The sequence below is a fragment of the Dicentrarchus labrax genome, unplaced genomic scaffold (assembly GCF_905237075.1).
Source record: "Dicentrarchus labrax unplaced genomic scaffold, dlabrax2021, whole genome shotgun sequence".
Taxonomy (NCBI): domain Eukaryota; kingdom Metazoa; phylum Chordata; class Actinopteri; family Moronidae; genus Dicentrarchus; species Dicentrarchus labrax.
Window position 1 is genome coordinate 16,084,729 of NW_026136721.1, and position 19,228 is coordinate 16,103,956.

At 39.9% G+C, this 19,228-nt stretch overlaps 1 protein-coding gene across 2 annotated transcripts; it reads right to left on the bottom strand.

Moving 5' to 3' along the window:
* hmox2a (heme oxygenase 2a) lies at positions 1-3,968 on the bottom strand. 2 transcript variants are annotated; one of them, XM_051384046.1, is made up of 7 exons: positions 3,902-3,968; positions 2,589-2,708; positions 2,378-2,495; positions 1,957-2,124; positions 1,492-1,815; positions 1,152-1,284; positions 1-684 (listed from the first exon to the last, which is right to left on the bottom strand). In XM_051384046.1, the coding sequence occupies exons 2-7, from the start codon at positions 2,678-2,680 to the stop codon at positions 557-559; spliced, it is 963 nt and encodes a 320-aa protein (XP_051240006.1). In that variant the 5' UTR covers positions 2,681-2,708; positions 3,902-3,968; the 3' UTR covers positions 1-556. The 2 variants fall into 2 exon arrangements, with proteins under 2 accessions (XP_051240006.1, XP_051240007.1); XM_051384047.1 differs by having other exon boundaries at positions 2,589-2,704; positions 3,902-3,939.
* Positions 3,969-19,228: the final 15,260 nt, after the last annotated feature.

Here is a 19,228-nt window from a genome sequence, read left to right on the forward strand (position 1 = left end):
TTAAAGTTGACTGTTGTTTATTTAGAATCAGAAACACCTCAATCACCAAGCATGATGTACACAAATATGTGCATCCTTGTATCTTTCATATTAAATACATTCGAGTAATAATGTCATAATGTCATAGATTGCATTTAATATTTCTACATAGTAAAATGTCTTTAAACCGCGTGTGCATATTACCAACGAATACAGCATACAAAGCAAATACATCATAATGTCTTTGTAGACTATTCATGGTCAAACTACAATTGCATTATCACAAATGCGGTTTCGCTGCTATTAGCAGTGTCAGAGGCATAAAAATGTACATTCCACAGAGTGGAAAAAATAAGGGAAGATAAGAATAAATAAACACTGTACCTGAGGTATTAAAACGCAAAATGTCAATATATGCGTCAAGTGTTTGGCACAAATTATTATTTTAACAAAGGTTTTGTTTCTGGTTTATTGTTTGGTACTTTCAGACAGGACGACTCAAAGTGAAGAGGATTAAGTATGGCAGGATGCAACAGTGTCCTCTGCTCTTTGCTCAGAGGTGACTGGACGGACAAGCTCACACCAGGTACCATGCAGTGAAACCAGCGAGGAAGGCCACCCAGATGGCCAGAGCCACCTGACAGGGTGGGTGTCTGAGAAGCATCATGGCCAACTGGCATACGTAGGTGGGATTTCCACTGGCAGCTGTAGAAAAGACAGAAATGGAGGAGGTGAGGGATGGAGATCAGACAAAGAAAGAACGACTGTCATTACAAACAAGTTCTTTGATGGCTTTTAAGCCCTTTGGTGTAGCTATGGAGCTACGGTTCGCTCAAATACTGCACATTCTCCACTACAGGTCCACAATTCAAGCTGCCTAACTATCTCTCTCTCTCTCTACATTTTCTGGAGAATCTCTCACTTCAGACTGAAACGCTTGATGTTCACATATTGAGCTGACAAGAGTAAAAACATCTCAGTTAAAGGGCCGTTTGGCAAAGCATAAAATATACTGGAACACAAGTATCCTGTTATTTAAATATACTGTAGAGGATACAGTCTATAAAAGTGATATTTGTTTAGAAAACAATGTTTTCATATTTTTTCTAGTATACACAACTTTTAGGAATTTGTTCTTATTTCAGACCAAAACTCTTCAAATGATGTCTTACCCATTTTTGCTGCATAGTAGGGACACTTGTTGATATCACCTCCCTCCATGATCTCTGCATGACTGTGTCCAAAACCTGCATCTTGGACCTCATCTTTGATGGTCTTCCCAATCTCTTCAAGCTCTGAGAACACCTGTTTTCAGTATAGAAAAAAAAATAAATAAAAGAAAAAAAAGTTTGTTATACCATTCTCTTTTAGCCCCCAAACATAGATTGACGGATAGAAATACATTGCCTTCTTGTCAACTTTTTTCCTGCATTGTGTTTCTCTATCGTGATGATTTTGTGAACATCTGTTGTCAGGACTCTCCAAGCCTTTCTTTCTTTCCTGCTCCCTTACCATCATGTTAAATCCAAAGGCCAGGTTGGACTCCACCACAATCCTCTCTTTGGTCTCATTGTCCAGCTCTAGCTCGTTCATCCTGCTTCTGTAAAGCTGCTTGAAGCCCTTGTGACTGTATATGCCTTCAAACTGGTAGAAGTTGAGACCCTCGCCAGTCGAGGGGAGCTTCAGTGCCCTCTGGGCCACTTTCTTGAGGATCTGTCCGCCTGAGAGGTCACCCATGTAGCGGGTGTAGGAGTGGGCCACCAGCAGCACCGGGTCCGTCTGTCCCACCTCGTGGATACGGTCCACGTAAGGCTTGGTGCCAGCAGTGAGGCTGATCTGTGAGAGAGAGCATGCTATGAAAGTGGGGGTTTGCAGTAGTTTATGTGATTTCTGGTCCAGAAAAGGCCAGCAATGTCTGAGGCTCCACCTTGTAACCTTTATCTCCTGTCATGCAGCCCCTTTGTGCATTCCGCTGACCTGGTTCTCCCAGTCCTCTCCATAGAAGTATTCGAGATCCCGGGCCAGGGCCTCGCGCCGGTGCAGCTCTGTTGGGAAATAGACTGGGGCAATGTGAGGATGGTCTCTGTTCTTCTCAATCTCCTCCTCCATGGCCGAGTAGACAAAGTAGAGAGCTGCTGTACCCCTCTGGCGACAGAAGAGAGAGAGAGAAAGAAAAAGTGTGAAGGTCACATTTCTGGCTTTTGAATCAAATTGGTAATTGGTGGCTTGAATATTTAAATAATACTGTTATTTTGATTTATTGTTACATTTTAATAGAGTTACTGTTACCGGCCTGGTGCCTGCTGTTAGTTTGTTACTCTGACAACAAGCATTTTTGCCAACATCATTATAAGTCTTATTATGTGACACAATAATGCAAGACACTGTGGATGACAACCTTAAACAGCTCCTTTTTGATGCGGCCTCTGAGGAAATCCTTAACAAACTGGCAGTTCTCTGCTTTTTCGTGGGACTCCTTGGTCCCCTCGGCTAATATCTCGGACAGGTCGGTTGGGCTTGGAGGGAGAGAAGACGAGACTTTTGACACTTGTGCCATTTGACTGTTGTTTATATCATTCCCACAATGTGCCAGTGCCAGATCTCCCTACCTAAGAACTTCATCATCATCATCCACAACAATCCTTGCCCCTCCATTTGTCACACCATTGGATTTGGGCTCTGATGTCTTCTTGGCCTCCATCTTGCTGGTTGTCTCACCACGTTTCTACCTTAAAAAAGCAGGAGAGAGATAGATGCATTCATCAAACGTAATATATAATATATAAACCAGGACTTGTGCAGAGAGATTCTAGTATATTTATGCCGGAGCTGATTAAACTCTTGTAGTATCCATATTGTTGATACACTAAAATTGCGTGAATTCCTAAAACCGGTGCCCTTTATAAATATGGGGGTTTTAAACCTAAGCACTTGACTTGACTTTTATTGTGACACCACAGGGGTCAGTAAAAATTTACAAAAGGGGCCCCCCCCCCTTGTGGCCCAATTGTTAAAAAAAAATTAAAGTGTCCTCTTGGGAGGCAAAACTTGTACTAAACTGCCCTCAAGTGCCCTCTGGGGAGCCAAAACGCGTGCTAAAGTGTCCTATTGGGAGGCATAAACGCGTGCTAAAGTGCCCTTCTGGAAAAAACACTCAACTGTCCTCTTCTAAGTTCTATTATTAGGTAGAGATGCTGCCTAAAAGAGGTGCTAATATGGTGTTAAAATGCACTAGAATACAGGAAATGGCATCTACTTAATTGAAAATGTTCTGGGGGAAGACCCCCAGACCCCCTGGGGATTTATTTCCTTCATACATCCATGTCACTGTGTGTTCTTCACAGTCCAACATTGAAATGCACACAGTTCTCGTGGATGCTGATCCTAACAGCAAACTAACCTGAGTAGTCTGTCTAGTTAGTCTGTTTTAAGGCTATATAATGTGCCATTTGTATAACATATAAAACGTGTCTAAGGTGCCCTCTACAGTGGTGAGGACGCGCTATATGTGCCCTTTTTTTTCTTTCCGCCCCTGCCCATCAAAAAGTCTGTGCACGCCACTGACTCACAATGTCTTATAAGTTGGCTTGTGAGATATGTTTAATGACAAACATTACTGTATGGTTGCTCTGAAGTAACATTGGTTAATATTATGATATTGAATTATAATAGTTTTGTAGTTATTTCTGTTAAAATATTGCATTGTAATAGACACAAGCACACAGATGACATTCACGTGGGGACAGTTACAAAACTGACACCGCACGTCTTCGGTATTATTCAAGTAGTCTCAAATACAGTTATGGACAGGTTTCTAGACACCATAAAACTTTAATAATTCGCTCTCTGTCTGTGCAAACGCCGACACATACTTTGTACCGTGAGCCTATACTCGGAAAATGAGAATGAAAAGCTTGTTTACCTTGTTAAAACAGTGCTTTCACAGCCCGACGCAGAATGTACAGGGGGTGCGGTTCCTATGACAACAAGCCAATCAGAGGTCTTCCTGCAGACAAACTGCATGTTGATTGGTTACAGCCACAGAGTTTAGACCAATCATATTTCTCATCGCAGAAAAGAGGCGGGCCTCATCTGAATCATGCTCAGGGGTGTTGATTATAACATTAATTGAAATTGAGTTGTGGGGAATTAAGTTTGCACCATTTAAGTACAAATTCAACGGTCTATATATAAACAGATATTTTAAAGATGGCGAAGGTTATCAACCATTTACAGTTACATAAAAACACTTTTGTGCAAAATATGGCCAGTGGGTTTTGGCATTTAGACTGGTAAGTATCCTTACTAATGCAACCTGGTTCTTATTCTTCTTATTCATTTATCAAGACCCTACATAATAAATACATTACTAGTATATTGGGTTTTTTTACTTTAATAAAACCTACCTGCAAAGACTTTCTGTCCATAACTTTATTCACTGATGGAGCTCAATTTTCCCCACTCAGCACCACACTGTATTGTAGTAGGAGGTTTATACCGCCAGGGGTCACTAGACTCCATGTAATCTACTTTAAAAAATTCTCAACCATCATACAATTTCATTTTGGAGCCAAGCAGAGTGTCAGTAACAAGGGTCAGCAAAGCAGATGGAGCAGTAGGCCTATTTTCCAGCCAGTACCTGCTGTCTTGCTCCCTTTGACTAATATAGGATTATTATGTGCTGTAACAATATATAAACTCTGCAGCAACTGCTATCATATATAACTGATACGTGAAGTTATATCACCACATTCTTTGCTTGTCATTGCTTCTTCAGTGTGATGGACGGATGCAAATACATAAATACGTGTCTTGCTCTGGCACCAACTGACAATGCACGGGAACTGTATGGTTTACATGTTGCTGTCATATTTAGTATGGTTTGCCTTCCTATGGCTCGCTGTTTACAAGACTGTTTTCTGTTAATCTATACATCTACACAGCCCTGAAACGTCCAGCAGATAGGGATTGAACTGGATTCTATTGTCTGGTTGCAGTCACACCCTAGATAAAGAACACCCTCACTTCACCTATGGGCTCCCAAAAGAACACTTGAGAACACGAACAAAGAAACAAAGGTCCTGGATCGCAGTTTTTTCCTCTGCAAAACCTCCGTGTATTGAAAGGGATTCTGGCAGCCCAGAGGGCTTCTTTCATGTCTTGAAGGGCCTTGGAGAGCCCTGCTCTACTGTAGGAAAGCCCCACTTCCACTTGTTGCTGTCTTGCTCCAAAACGTCCGACTACAGACCCACCTCTGTTTGTTTTTGTCATTGTTAATAACCGAGACGAGCTTCCTATGATCAACAATATTGCATTGACCTCGACTCCATTGCTGCCTCAGTGATTTTGCTTTTATATTCAATGCAATTTCCTGTGTTTATGAAGATTTTGGCTGCTCTCTGACTCATTACTCATTAACAATATGTAGGAAGGTGCATGCAGCTTTTAAGAACTTGTGTGTAATACTCTTAAGTATGCCAGGCTGAGTTTATCACAATGCAACTTGGATACCGTGATGTTTGTATCACTCCCTATAAGTGCTATAGTAAGGCCATTGCTCCCTGGGGTTTACATGACATTGCTATGATCAACTGTCCAGCCATGCCAGGTCCTGGTAATCACTCATGTATCATGCTGGTAGTTTGTTCCCTTACATTGTTTACCACATTCCAGATTGTTTTTGGCACAATATTTTAGATCTTTATTACACAAAAGGGAAACCTTCCTGTCTGTGAAGGATTTCCTCTTGTTTTCAATAATCAAAAGGCTCAGGCTAAAATAATCCAGATTTGAATTCATTTTGGCTTAGTTAAAATTTTAGATCAGTGCGTTTTTTAAGGCTATTTGGGGATAGTAACAACAACAGGCCTTTCCTATTTTGATATTTAGTTTTTGTTCAGTGACATTATTCTGGTGTTGACTAAGTAACTGTACTTCCTGGCCTGTTATTGTCAAAATAGTTAGATGCAACATCCATGTGACATGTCAAAACAATACACTGTATATTAGCAACATTTCAGTGAGCTGACATATAATCATAATTTACAACATTTTGGGGAAAATGCTCTTTTGTTGTTGCTGAGAGTTATATGAGAATATTTATACTATAGATGGCATAGGCCTATACAACAAAATTTACTTTGATGGTAAGTACTGATTTTTGTGTTGTTTGTGTATTTGCACGCTGATAGGGCTCATGTACAGCTGATCAAAACAAGTGGTAAATTATCTGTTTGGTCTCATATATTTGTGTTTATTTATAACAGACCACTTCCTCCTTTTCCTTTTCCAATTGATCACATTAATTGCTTAAAACAGACATTAACAGCTGATCAACATTGGTTGCACATATTTTGAAGCAGTTGAAGGTGATCGCTTTCCTCTCTGCATCTGCTCATTACTCTCTCTCATACTCTGCAGTACTTCGGCATGGCATAGACAAGATTACTTGCTGGATTACTAAAGATAAAAAATTATATTTGAGAAGCCCTAGAAAGAAGGAGCATTTGCATTTGTTTTCTCACCTCTGACAGGATAAAACACTGGTTTGCCATAGACTGGCAGCTACCGGCTATACTTTTCTGATTTATAGCTGCAGAAAGTGAACAGTTTTGTGTCTCTGGTGGGTTTCACGGGTGGGAGCCTGGACCTTGGTACCATAAATCCTGGTGACTTTGGTGGCCTGCAGAGAGAGTGCTTAACCCTGCATCAGGTTTATAATTAGAAACACACCTCCCTATGTTCGCCAGCAGGAAATGGCCTGGGCCTCCATGTGTGTGCGAGGCCGTGGGCTAACAAAGAGAGGAAAGTGTACACATGGGGCAGGCATGCGATGTGATCACAGTCTAGTATTTGAGTGCTACAATCACCTCGTTAGAATGTGCAGGTGGATGGGAGGGCAGGATGGAGAGAAGCTATGAGACAAAGTAATGAGACGAGGGAAACGAACAGTCATACGTTTACTGTATGTTCCAATTATACATCACTGAACTATAGGGTTATGCTACGAAGCTCCGCAGGTTGACTCATAGGCATGAAGCAGTGGGATTTTTACTGTTGCTTTTTACTGTTGTATGCATTTACTTTTGAAAAAGGTTGAGCTGTTGAGGCCATTTATTTTTTTATATTAACAAAAACACTTTGAAAAAGCTAAACTAATTTTTCAACATAAAGCCATTTGGCAGTATACTTCTGCGTTACAGTGTGTTTCTTTCATAACCCAGAAGGTTATGAGGAGAATACTCCGCTGAGCTCTGTAATGTAGCATATATATATTTCACTGATCCCCTCTATATCTGTTATCCACTGTGTCTCCAAGGAAATCTGAAACACATGGAGTTTGGACAAACCTTAAGTCTGATTAGAAAGCTTATATATTAGTGATGGGAAATCCTATTTGTAAGTGAAAACAGTTACATTTGGTTGAAAGCCGCAAAAGACAGGAAATCCAACTGATCCCTGCTAAAACAAAAAAAACAGCCTTTTTAAAAAAATGCAGCTTTCTGGTTTTTTTTTTTTATATATTTTATTTTCAGTTTTATATATGTAATGTATACAAACATATCAGTATACCAGCAGTATAGAGACATAACAAAGGGCAAAGCGTGGAGGATACCCCTACCCCCCCCCATCAAAAAAAGAAAAAAGAGAAACAGGAAAGAAGTCAGTGTGCAAGGTCAATACAAACGACTACATTAAGTACTTGGGGTAAGAGATGTACCGATATGGTCTAAATATGGCCGCCAAATTTTCAAAAAGGTGTTATATCGTTTTCTGAGACAATAAGATATTTTTTCCAGGGGAATGCAGCTAGTCATCTCAACAGACCACCTGTCAATAAAAAGAGAGGAGTCAGATTTCCATGACACTGCAATGCACTTCTTAGGCACACATAGAGCAATTTCAATGAATTTGAGTTGTGCATTGTTTAGAGAACGGCGAATACTTGTAAAGTTCCCCAATAAACAAAGTTCAGGGTCCACAGGAACATTAACTCCTGTGATCCTGGTTAAAGCTGATATCACAACCTTTTCTTTCAGGGGGTGCAGTCCGATTTGTGTCCAAGAAGGGGCGTCACTGCCCTCAAAAAAGGATGAGATGAACCTCATTTGAGCTGCCAAGTATTAGTTTTTAAAATGTGGTAGTCGAAGTCCCCCTGAGCTATAGTCCCATGTTAGCTTTCCCATGGATATCCGGGGTACTTTACAATTCCATAAAAATTGTCTGACATATCCATTGAGAGCTTTGAAGAAGGATTGTGGTAATGGAATGGGCAGGGATTGAAACAGATATTGCAATCTCGGTTGTACATTAATTTTAATACAATTAACTCTTCCAATCAGGGTGAGAGGCAAGCCCATCCATCTACGTAAATCATCCTCAATCTTACTGAGCAGTGGGAGGTAATTCAATTTGTACAGGTTTTTAAGGTTGTTGTCTACAAATATCCCAAGGTATTTTATACCATCTATAGGCCATCTAAATGGACTTGTACTTTGGAGTTTGGAGAGATCAAAATTTGTCAATGGAATAATTTCACTTTTTTCCAAATTCACCTTATAGCCTGAAATACTACCATAAGAATTTGGTACAGTTTGTTATTTGTAAAGAGAGTTACCAGGGTCTTTTAAGTACAAAATAACGTCATCTGCCAGAAGATTAATTTTATGAACTGTCTGACCCACCTAAAAGCCCTCTATATCAGGATCTTGTCTAATTGCTTCAGCTAAAGGCTCAATTGCCAAGACAAAAAGTGCTGGAGACAGAGGGCATCCCTGTCGACTTGATCTGCTTAAAGGGAATGTAGATGAAATCTGTCCATTGGTGCTGATTTTTGCCTGGGGTTTATGGTATAGAGTTTGAACCCAACTAATACATAATGGGCCGAACCCAAACTTGGCCAACACTTTAAATAAATATGACCACTCTAGCATATCAAAAGCTTTTTCAGCATCTAAAAGTGCAACTTTCTTATAGTTCTGGCTGTTGTACCCACTGATGCACGTATTGCTTAGATTCAGTTTGTACAATGTAAAACATACCGTATGTTTCCTTGACAGTTGGATTGAGGGGGAAAAACTCAAAAAGTATTTTATTTAACAGTATAAAAGTTCCAACATTTGAAGACCATACAGTTAAACCATGCCAAAATGAAAAAAAAAAAAAAATGTAAAACATAAAAATGTTTAAGGGTGAATCAAACTAAAAACTTAACGCCTAAAAAAGGATTTTATGCACAAGCAGATCCATGCTTCTGGGTCTGTGCAAAGAAAAATGGCTGACATTGGATCTTATCAAATTCTTTGGCGAGCTACCAAAGTGATTGTTACTTTGTGTTTTTTTACAAAACCAGCCATAATATACCAACCAGTCTGCAGAGCTAATGAAAAGTGAGACAAGGTATGTGCTTTGTAAGCCCCACTAGTTTTGGAAGCCATTTTCTTGGACACGCTTCACGCCATCTTCTGTCTCATCAGTTGTGTTTAGAGAGCCTTGAGTTCCACCACCCTGGCAACGCAGGCCAAGGCCACACAAAGATCTCACTAGTGGGATATTTTTGAAAACAAAAAGAGTTACGGATTCACTATTTCACTCCATGTTTTTTCCAGTAATAGTGGAGGGACGTGTTGTGGGGTAATGCAGGGTGAGTCTGGAGGAATCTGACAATAGACAATGGATAATCTGCATCACAACATCCATTGTGTTCTGGGGTGAGATGTCTCCTAGTTTGATACGCAGAGCCCAAATATTCCCTCCTTTGAACCAGACCCAAAATTCATTTTCCTTTTTTCTTTTTAACAGCACAGCATTCTTTCACCAGGGAATCCACAACAAAAATGTTCTATTTCTGTGTCTGGGTATTGAGACAGCACTGAAGGGACATTTAAAAACGAATTTCTTATAAGGAAAAGGAGAGGAAGCAGAGGAAGCTTTCCCTATTTGGATTTAGTATTCCCAAATTACACTGGATTAATGTATGCTCCATTTGTTCCTTATATGGTTAATTAAATGATCTAAATACATATGAGAGGGAATCGGTGTACAACACATTGCCTTAAGACCCTCACAGGGAACCCAGAAAAGTTAATTGGTTAATATGTACAAGTTTGCACCCATTTGACACACTGGGAAGTATGAAACACATTGAAGCCAGCACACGGGACCGATTCTCACACCCAACCTACTGAGAAAAGCCTTGTGGGCCACGCTGCACATTTGAATTCTTTGAAAGCAATGCCTCACCCAGTGGGGGGTTCCTGCTGAAAGGAGTAATGCAACTCAGACTCTGCCTCAGAGACTAATACAGGATGGAGGGAGGAAGAGTTCTCTGCTCTCAACATTATGCCCCCAGTGTTCCCAGTGCCGTAGCCAATCCAGTTTTACATTTCTGATTGCTGATAGGTGAGAACAGCCTGCTTCCTCATTAGACATAGGTGTCAGATGGGCATTGAGGAGACTTATTGGCTGATTAACTGTGTTTACCTTGGCAGCACTTGTCAGACTGACAGTCTCCTCTACAGAGAAGCGGGGGATTTTCTCAAGGTCAATCTCATCAATACTGAACAATGCCACATTACTGGATGAGGGAGGGAGGTAGTAGCCGGGTGTGAGGGTGGGGTGAGGTGGGGCGCTAGGTGCCCTTCGTGTGCTGAGTGATATAATCTGGTCACTTATTGTAGCGCTGCCCCTTGAGGCTGCAAGTACTTACAGCACAATGAGCGAGACAGGAAGTCAGTGTTTTGGTGTATATCAGCGGTTGGCAGGTTTATAGCTTAATCGTACCGTTATCAGCAGCTCCATTGTGTAAACTACAGTTTATTAGATGCAGTATGTAGTATGTATACAGTGAGAATAGCCTGTGAGCTATTGTAGATGTAGAATAGCTAATGAAATACGAGAATGCAAACAATATGCTGCATACAGTTTTAGCATAAGGTCCAAGTAGTAACTTAAAGTGTTCCTGTGTTTTTGTGTTTTTAATTGCAGTTGCTTACCACTGATCTATAGTCTGTTCATGTTGCATACAGGTTGCAATATAGTCCAGACAAAATACAATTTTTCATGCTCACGCAGGCCCTGAAGGGGGTTTAGGACCAAAATGAAACACCATACTTGGCTTTAATCACTGTAATGTTTTCTAAAACACTAAATAATTAATAATAATAATAATAATTTGTACACAACTTTGAATGTGTTCACAATTTTGTGCAATCTCCTATGATGTGTTGCATATCCTATCTTTATACCTCAACTTAACATATTTCTAACCAATATAAAAATGGTAAAAAAAAAATGTAGAGGGCTAGAGTATACATTTACAGCTTGCAGACAGCCTCAATGGATAAAACTACTGCTCCGGACAGAATTTTCCACTATTTTCACTGTGACTAGGTCAAGTTTCAGGGCATGTATTATTTTACACTCTGCTTACTGTTCGTGATCTGACATCCTGAGAGAGAAAATCTCTTCCAGAAAATAATTCCCTAAAAGCATGTTGGTTTTTCCAGGACCCACTGCTAATGAGACAGTGCAGCTGATTGCTGAAAGGACCAAATGGAAAAATCAAATGCTTCATGTGTAAATTAATACCTCATTATTTTTTAAGACAGCACATAAACTGCAGACACTTTTTTCTAAATTTCTGTTCCCATTATACTGAGAGTGTGGTTGACAAATGAGCTCAGCACACATTCATTTTTCAACATCATCTCCCTTAAATAACTGTGGCCATGGGAAGAATATCAAGGTAACATAGAGACTACACAGTAATGATTAATGCATGTATTTAATACCTCTTCATAAAGCTGTGCATGAGATGAATTAAGCTAAGATTGGCTATAGCTCATTTAAAGTAGGTGTGTTTTTATATGGTCAAAATTATCAGTTAATTACCCAAACATACAACTGTCATTCATCATCTTCCAATCAACAGTCCAGTTTTATCTGGACTTTTTAAAATTATTTCCAAGAACAAATAACAGCAACTGCACAGAAGCTTTGTGTGGGTTTGGAGATATATTTAACATTAAAGAAATTTACACATCTCACACAACTGCTGGATGACATGATAACATCACATTAGTGAGGTGCTGACTACTGAGGTGATCATTTAAGATTTTCTTATGTTAGATACGGAAGCCCTGAAAGGCAAGTGAAATTATTTTTTTCTCTCATTTTATTTATTTTTTTCATCTGTGAGAACTGGTAAAAAAAAAACAAATGTCACCTGTTTTCCCAGTTGAAAAAAAAAACCTTAGAAGGTTTTGATCATGAGAAAAACAATCACAATTACTTGCCTTTCAGGGCTTCCATAGGCATACCACATTAATAATCTTACATCTTAAACAAAAGTCAAAATCACCAGTAAATAAAACTGTGGTTTTATGAGCTGCTCTTGTTCACTTGTGAGTGTTGAAAGTTTTCTTTTGTCCAGGTCTAGAAAAAACGGGTTGATTTCCACAACCTGATACATTTTCAAGGAATCAGATACAATCTCGGTATTTCAGTCCAAACTCAAGGCCCATTTGTTCAGCACAGACTGCACCCTGCTTTAACTATCAGCTGGAGCCTGTCATTCATTATTTCTGGTATGAACTGACAGGGTATTGCCTGGCATTTCCATCTACACACAAATACACACATGCAAGTACTGTATAAGACTAGGCCACACACACTTGTTCTACCTTTTGGTTTTTGTGTTTTTTCGTCCCTTGTTATCCGTAAGGACCTCTGACAGACAAGCCTGTTTTTGTTAAGCTTTTTATAAATAAACTGAAAATTACTTTATTGTAATTCTATTCACCTAAAGTTCATCATTGACTGTGTTTACATGTGCACTAGTATTTATATTTATAGTTTTTAGTTTCATCCTGGTTTTCATCTCATTTTGGATATTATGTTTACATGAAAGATGGAAAACCTGGTTATTCATCTCCCTGTATACATGATTCTAACAGTATCTACGTTTCGGATCATTTGTGTGCAGGTGTGTCCTGATTTCTCAGCCCCTATGATGAACAGGGAACAGAGGATGAAACCTGGGTACGGTGTTTAGATGCCACAGTATCCTGGTTTCAGTCGGAGTACTCCAGATAGCAGAAGCAGGTTTTTTAAAACTGGGATATGATCTTATCCAAGTTTCTGAAAGTAGGTTATGATGTTTACATGTGCAACACATAACCAGGATACTCCAAAAAAACCTGATCATAACCAGGATACTAGTGTACATGTAAACACATACAGTCATGCTTTAATATTTATACTTTAAAGTTTAGGTCTGTGAATAGGTAAACTGCTTTTAACTTTTTATACTAGTCCTCAGAGGATGAATCAGAATGACTTTCGCCTGACTTTTCCTCTAGCGCCACCATTACATTAAGATTTGTGGTTTTGAGTGAGATGTCTCAATAACTACTGGACGGATTGCCATGAAATTTGGTACCAATGTTCATTTCTCCTTAAAGATGACTTGAAACAACTTTGGTGATCCCCTGAATTTTAATCTAGTGCCATTATCAGGTCGAAATTTGAGTTTGTCTGATATTTTGGTTTACGACTAAATACTAAATAATAATAATAAATAAGCATTATATAGTACTTTCTGAAAATCAGGATGTTAGGATGGTCTCTGGGATCATATTAGCCACTGAGGCTACAAACTCACAGAGCTGCTAGCTGCAGACTCTCAGTCTTGTTAAATGGTGTTTACCTTATTTTATAATGAAGCTTCTGAATTCTTGTGCAAGGTATATGAGCAGAAAGAGACTATCATTGTATCCTAAAATATCCCTGTCTCATTCCTTAAGACTCTGTGGCGCTCGGAGCCTCTCCCTTTGGGACCACTGGCTAATAACAACATACAATCAACAAGTGTATCACTTTTTTGTCATATTAGGGCATATTGAAACCTGGGAGAGGGAGCATTGGAGCAAGAGAGAGAGAGAGAGAGAGAGACAGTTCCTCCTCCAGATTCTCAGGCCTCTGTAGGTCTGTCTCACTGGCAGAATGGACGGTTCCTGTGTTTGTGCCTGTTCCTGTCTCCCGCTGTCACCCTGAGGCGCGTCGCCATTGTTTCCGCATGGAGCGCCGGAGGTCAGGGCTGCTCCCTCACCCGCTTGCTCTCTCACTCCCGACCTCGCTGCCCAGCAGAGGGAGGGGACCCGGGAGAGAGCAGGAGGCCAGGCTCCAAACAGAGCTGGTCACACCTAAAGAAATTAGATACAGTCAGACAACAGGCTGCTGAGCAGGAGCGCTGTTGCATGTACACAGACACACACACACACACACACACACACACACATATATGAACACAGCTCACTCTCACATGCACACGTCCACCTTTTGTTGTTTAGCAGGGGGATTCCAGGTTTCCTCGTAAACACTGTGCAGGTAAACAGACTCTGGCACACTGAGATTAGAAGCAAGTGACTTTATTCTAGATAGACTCTACTTCTCTCTGCTCAACACAAATACACTCTAATATACTGATGGTCACATTGCTTATCACTTTTCTGCTTTATTCAACTCCACACCTTCTCACTCTACTATATTCTACTCTATTCTTTATTCTCTAGTCTAATTTCTATTTCTATTGTGCAGTGTTATTAGCTATAAACCCAGTTTCCACTACTACAGTTCATGGCTGCATGAATTTTTCAAATGTAAATAAAGTAAAAGTTACCATAACATCTCATCATTGCCTCAATTGCTGCAAACACTATGACAATGAAACGTTTTTGGTGCCTGCATCACTTTAACATAAATTCTGCATTGGTTTTACAATCAGTGTTTCCAGTGCAATTACATCACAGTATTAATATAATGTTGGCCATCTCCTGTACATCAGCTTTCATGAAATATCAGCTGCTGTGCTGTGTACCATCTTTCTTGTCTGCACAGATGTTGCTCAGGACAAATGTATGGTTTCATCATCATATGTGTGATGAATTGTATCTGGTGAAATTCCAGCACTGACTTTTCAATAAATAGAGATTTCACTGAGCTGCTGTGCTTTGGCAGCTCTGTAGGATTCAGAATAGCATGTTTATGCAGTCTTCACACCTCACAGAGAGCGTAAATTGGGGTAATTTACACATCAAATTGCCATGATATTTGTTCTGGCATATGCATTCGATGGTCTCTTCATCCTTCTAAAATAAACTCAGTGTGGTGGTATGATAGGTCATGAGTTATTGTTTTTAAAGAAATCATCACGATAACTGTGTTAATTAAATGTTAAGGACCTATCATTATTGCAAAATTCATGTCTGCTCTATATCAACTTGACAGCAGGAACTTACAGACCTGTAATTCGAATTGTACACCATTTATAAGTTATAATTTACATATGTTTTTTAAGATCCCAAGAAGGTACAGTACACAGACCACATTTGTTCTTCTTTCTCACCAGCCTGCTTCATGTTAAGACTCAAATCTGGGAGCTGCCTAATACATCCACAGTCCACTAGTTTATGGGTGGTCATGTAGCAAGAAGTGTAAATGGAACAGCTTGACTTATGACTTATGATAGTTACTGAGAAAACAGCATTAATCTCTTCACTGCATATTGATTTTACTGGATGCAATGCAAGACTGCAAGATTAAGATTTATATACAGATTGTAAACAAACCTCACTGATTAATGGCCTTTTCAATCACAGCAAAAAAATCAACTCTGTATTTTGTAGAACTCATACAAAGTTGTCTGGTTGTAAAATGATTAGCTCATTTCTTCACACATGCACTACATGCATGTACATGGCACTGTACACAATGGCGGTATTCCAGCAGTTTGGGGAAAACTCCTGTTTAAACACAATGCCCCAGACCACAAAGCTTGTACCATAGAGACATGTTTTTACTAGTTTGGTGTAGAAAGTGTTGACTGGCCTGCACAGATCATCATCTCACCCTCATCTCAACCCCACTGAAAACCTTTGGGATGAACTGGAACGGCGACTGCAAGCCAGGACTTATCGCCCAACATCAGTGCCTCACTAATTTCACTAATGCTCTTGTGGCTGAGGAAGTTCAGCCAGGATCCAAAATCTTGTGGAAAACCTTCCCAGAAGCATAGCGGCTGCTATGCCAGCAGAATCATTTTGAAATTTGAATGAAACAATCATATATGACTGTGAGGTTCAATTGTCCACGTACTTCTGGCCATGTACGGTACATGATCACTACACTACAGGAATGATACCCACCCCACCTTCCATCCATCCATGTTCTTCTCTCCTAATGCAAACAATGAGTATAAATGTCCTTTATCTCCCTACGCATCTCCTCGACTCTCTGTCCTGTGAGCCTCTGCTTTCCTCCTGTGGTGTTATTTGCTCAGCTGGAAAGCAGACGCCTGGACTCTGAGCTACACAGACCTACACGTTCCCCTGCTGGCTTCATATGTTATGCTGCTCGACATCTGAAAGGCTTTTTTTTGTCCTCTACCTAAGCATGTTTCATGCTTTGTTTTAAACCTTTAACACACATTTCACCTCACTTAATGACACTCTCTTTTCATGTGTAAATTCAGTGTGTCTAAATAATGAGCTAAGGCTGCAAAGACAGGTAGCTTCAGGGAAAATCAACCAAAGGTGATTATTAACATGTTAATAAACACTGCAGGGCATGAATATATTTTGGTATGGTTTATAATGCATCTGTGTTACATTGTCATCAACTGCAGGTAGCTATGGCACATAAGGCATCCGCTTTGACTGTGAAATCTACCATTTTCCAGCTGAGATCAAGTTCTTTACTAATGGCTGATGCCATCTGGTCCTGATGAGGAATGGAAACAGCCCATGAGCCTGTTATTTCACCATTCGTGGGGTATGACTTTGTCCAAACAGAGGCAAAGTGTTAGTGATAGATTCCAGTCGTGATAAGATTGTTTGCTTTTCCTATGACATTAGCAATCTCCTGTTGATCTCAAAGCAGACTTGAGTGCCAATATGTCATCTTTTTAGAGGGCCTCTGGTCTTCAGTAGACATAACTGAAAATGTAATTCCTCATCAAATATGCACAGATCATGATAATCCTTATTGGTAAAATATCAACAGACATCGCCATACACTACAGTATCCACACAGAGAGAGTGAGAAAAGTGCTGAATGCAAAGTGCCAGTAAAATTAGTTTTGGTGGAAAGGTGAGTTATTATCAAAGTGACCAATAACATTTTAGTCACATAATTAGATTGAATTCCTTAACACTCAAATTCTACCAACACCTACTTACCAGTTTTTAAGAAGATATAGCAGCTGTTTAATTAGTGATTAGTACGGAGCCCCCCTGGTGACATTGGATAAAAAAAAAATAATGCATGGCCACGCATTAACTATATCGTTGCCACGAGATAGTTAATGCGTTGCCACTAGATAGTAACGCGTGGGCATGAGATAATTATTGCAGTCATTTCCATGCAGAGACTGTTGATTGTTAACAAGGACATCAGCATATTCCTAGCGTTTAGGTCCATGCATTTTGAGCAGCCGAATTAAGTGTCTCTTGCTAAGAATTACTCCATGCCTAACCGCAAGTGACTGAAGTATGTCATTGTAATTCATTCCTATATTAAAATAAAATGAAATTAATTCAAACTTGTCCATGTTAACAATCAACAGTCTCTGCATGGAAACGACTGCAATAATTATCTCGTGCCCACACATTATTTATTTTTTTATCCAATGTCACCAGGGGGGCTCCGTATATTAGTAATTCTGGTTTGAAAAATGTATTTTGAGTGTGACCAATAGAAATGATTTATGACTGCGTCTCAAACATATAGGCTATTGATGAATCTCTTTCATGTTTTGAGGGGAACTTTAAGTTGATATGGCGAACAGTTGCTTATTTACACATCCAGCAGTTGCAGAACATCATCATTCATTTGGAGTCATGTTTAACTTGCTGAATATAAGTCGACTATTCATTCTCTTTTAGCTCTTTCAGCTTTTTTATCTCCACCGACTCCTGGCTCTTGTGTTGCTATATGTTCACCAGCTAATAGCATGCTAACATCTCTTATAGTTAGCATTAAATGCAAAGTAGTACAGCTGAGGCTGGTAGGATGTCAGTCAGTTCAGTTGTGTTGTATTCATGGGTATTTATAAAGTAATCATTACCTGATGATTGATTAATATAGTATCTCTCAGGCAGTTCTCTAGTAAATCATCATTATCTACTATGTACTTCTGAGTTGTTACTGATTTGTTTCTCACTTGTTCCTTAGTAACTACTCACAATTCTGTGTACTGTATTGTAAAGTGTTACCAGATTTTTTTTTTCATGGGCCAAACTGCAGTCTGAACAGATGAGTTTTCAGTCTGTGATGAAAGATGTGTAGAGTTTCTGCTGTCCTGATGTCGATGGGGAGCTCGTCCATCATTGTGGAGCCAGGACAGCAAACAGTCTGGATTTTGTTGAGTGGTATCTGGGTCCTATTTGTAGTGAGGGAGTAGAAAGCTGGTTAGCAGTAGTACAGCATAGTGGACGGGTTGGGGTGTATGGTTTGACCATGTCCTGGATGGTCCGGAGCATAGCACAGGCACACCAGCCTGGAGTGACCTGCAGTAGGTGCAATATTAGCATGTATGAAAGTTTTTGCTAATCCATCCAATAGTGGTTGATATACAGTATTTGACTTGATAATCTGACTTCATTTGGACCCAACAAGCGAAACAACAAACATTGCCATCCTTTGAATCTGACATATGCTGAAACTTCCTCTTTTTCACTGTACTGTAGACCACTACAGTTAAGTACCATCACAGGGCTTTTCCTGGGTATGCAGCTCTTTGCTGTCTCTCTTAAAGCTGACAGTGAACAGTGACCAGCACTGAGCCTCAGGTGATCAGTCAGCTCAATCAGGAAAAATCACAAATACAACTGACAGGAATGTACAATGACGAATCACTTACATGCTCACTCATTACACATGAAGACAAATATACAGTTCTGCAGTGCATCTGTTACATGCTGTCAACAGAACCACCTCATTTCCCCTGAAAAGTCCTTGGAAACTGTGCTTTAATTTAATTTATAACAGCTTGGCTCTCTTTAGTCTTGAGATCTCTCCTTAACTGTCCATAATGGACTGACAGGGACCTAAACATGATGTATCTGCTGTCGGTGGATTTGAGCCTTTGTGTGAATAAAGTGGTTTTGCATTAACAGCAGGGTGCAGCACTCCTGGGGGGACACAGGAACAAAGGCTGCTGTGTAGGCAGGCAGTTTCTGTGAACTTGACT

Excerpts from the sequence above, each read along its gene's own strand:
- hmox2a (XM_051384046.1), bottom strand. The coding sequence starts at position 2,680 with ATGGAGGCCAAGAAGACATCAGAGCCCAAATCCAATGGTGTGACAAAT. Across the intron at positions 2,496-2,588 it reads GATGATGATGAAGTTCTTAG|CCCAACCGACCTGTCCGAGA; the intron begins GTAGGGAGATCT and ends TCTCCCTCCAAG. Across the intron at positions 2,125-2,377 it reads TCAAAAAGGAGCTGTTTAAG|AGGGGTACAGCAGCTCTCTA; the intron begins GTTGTCATCCAC and ends TTCTGTCGCCAG.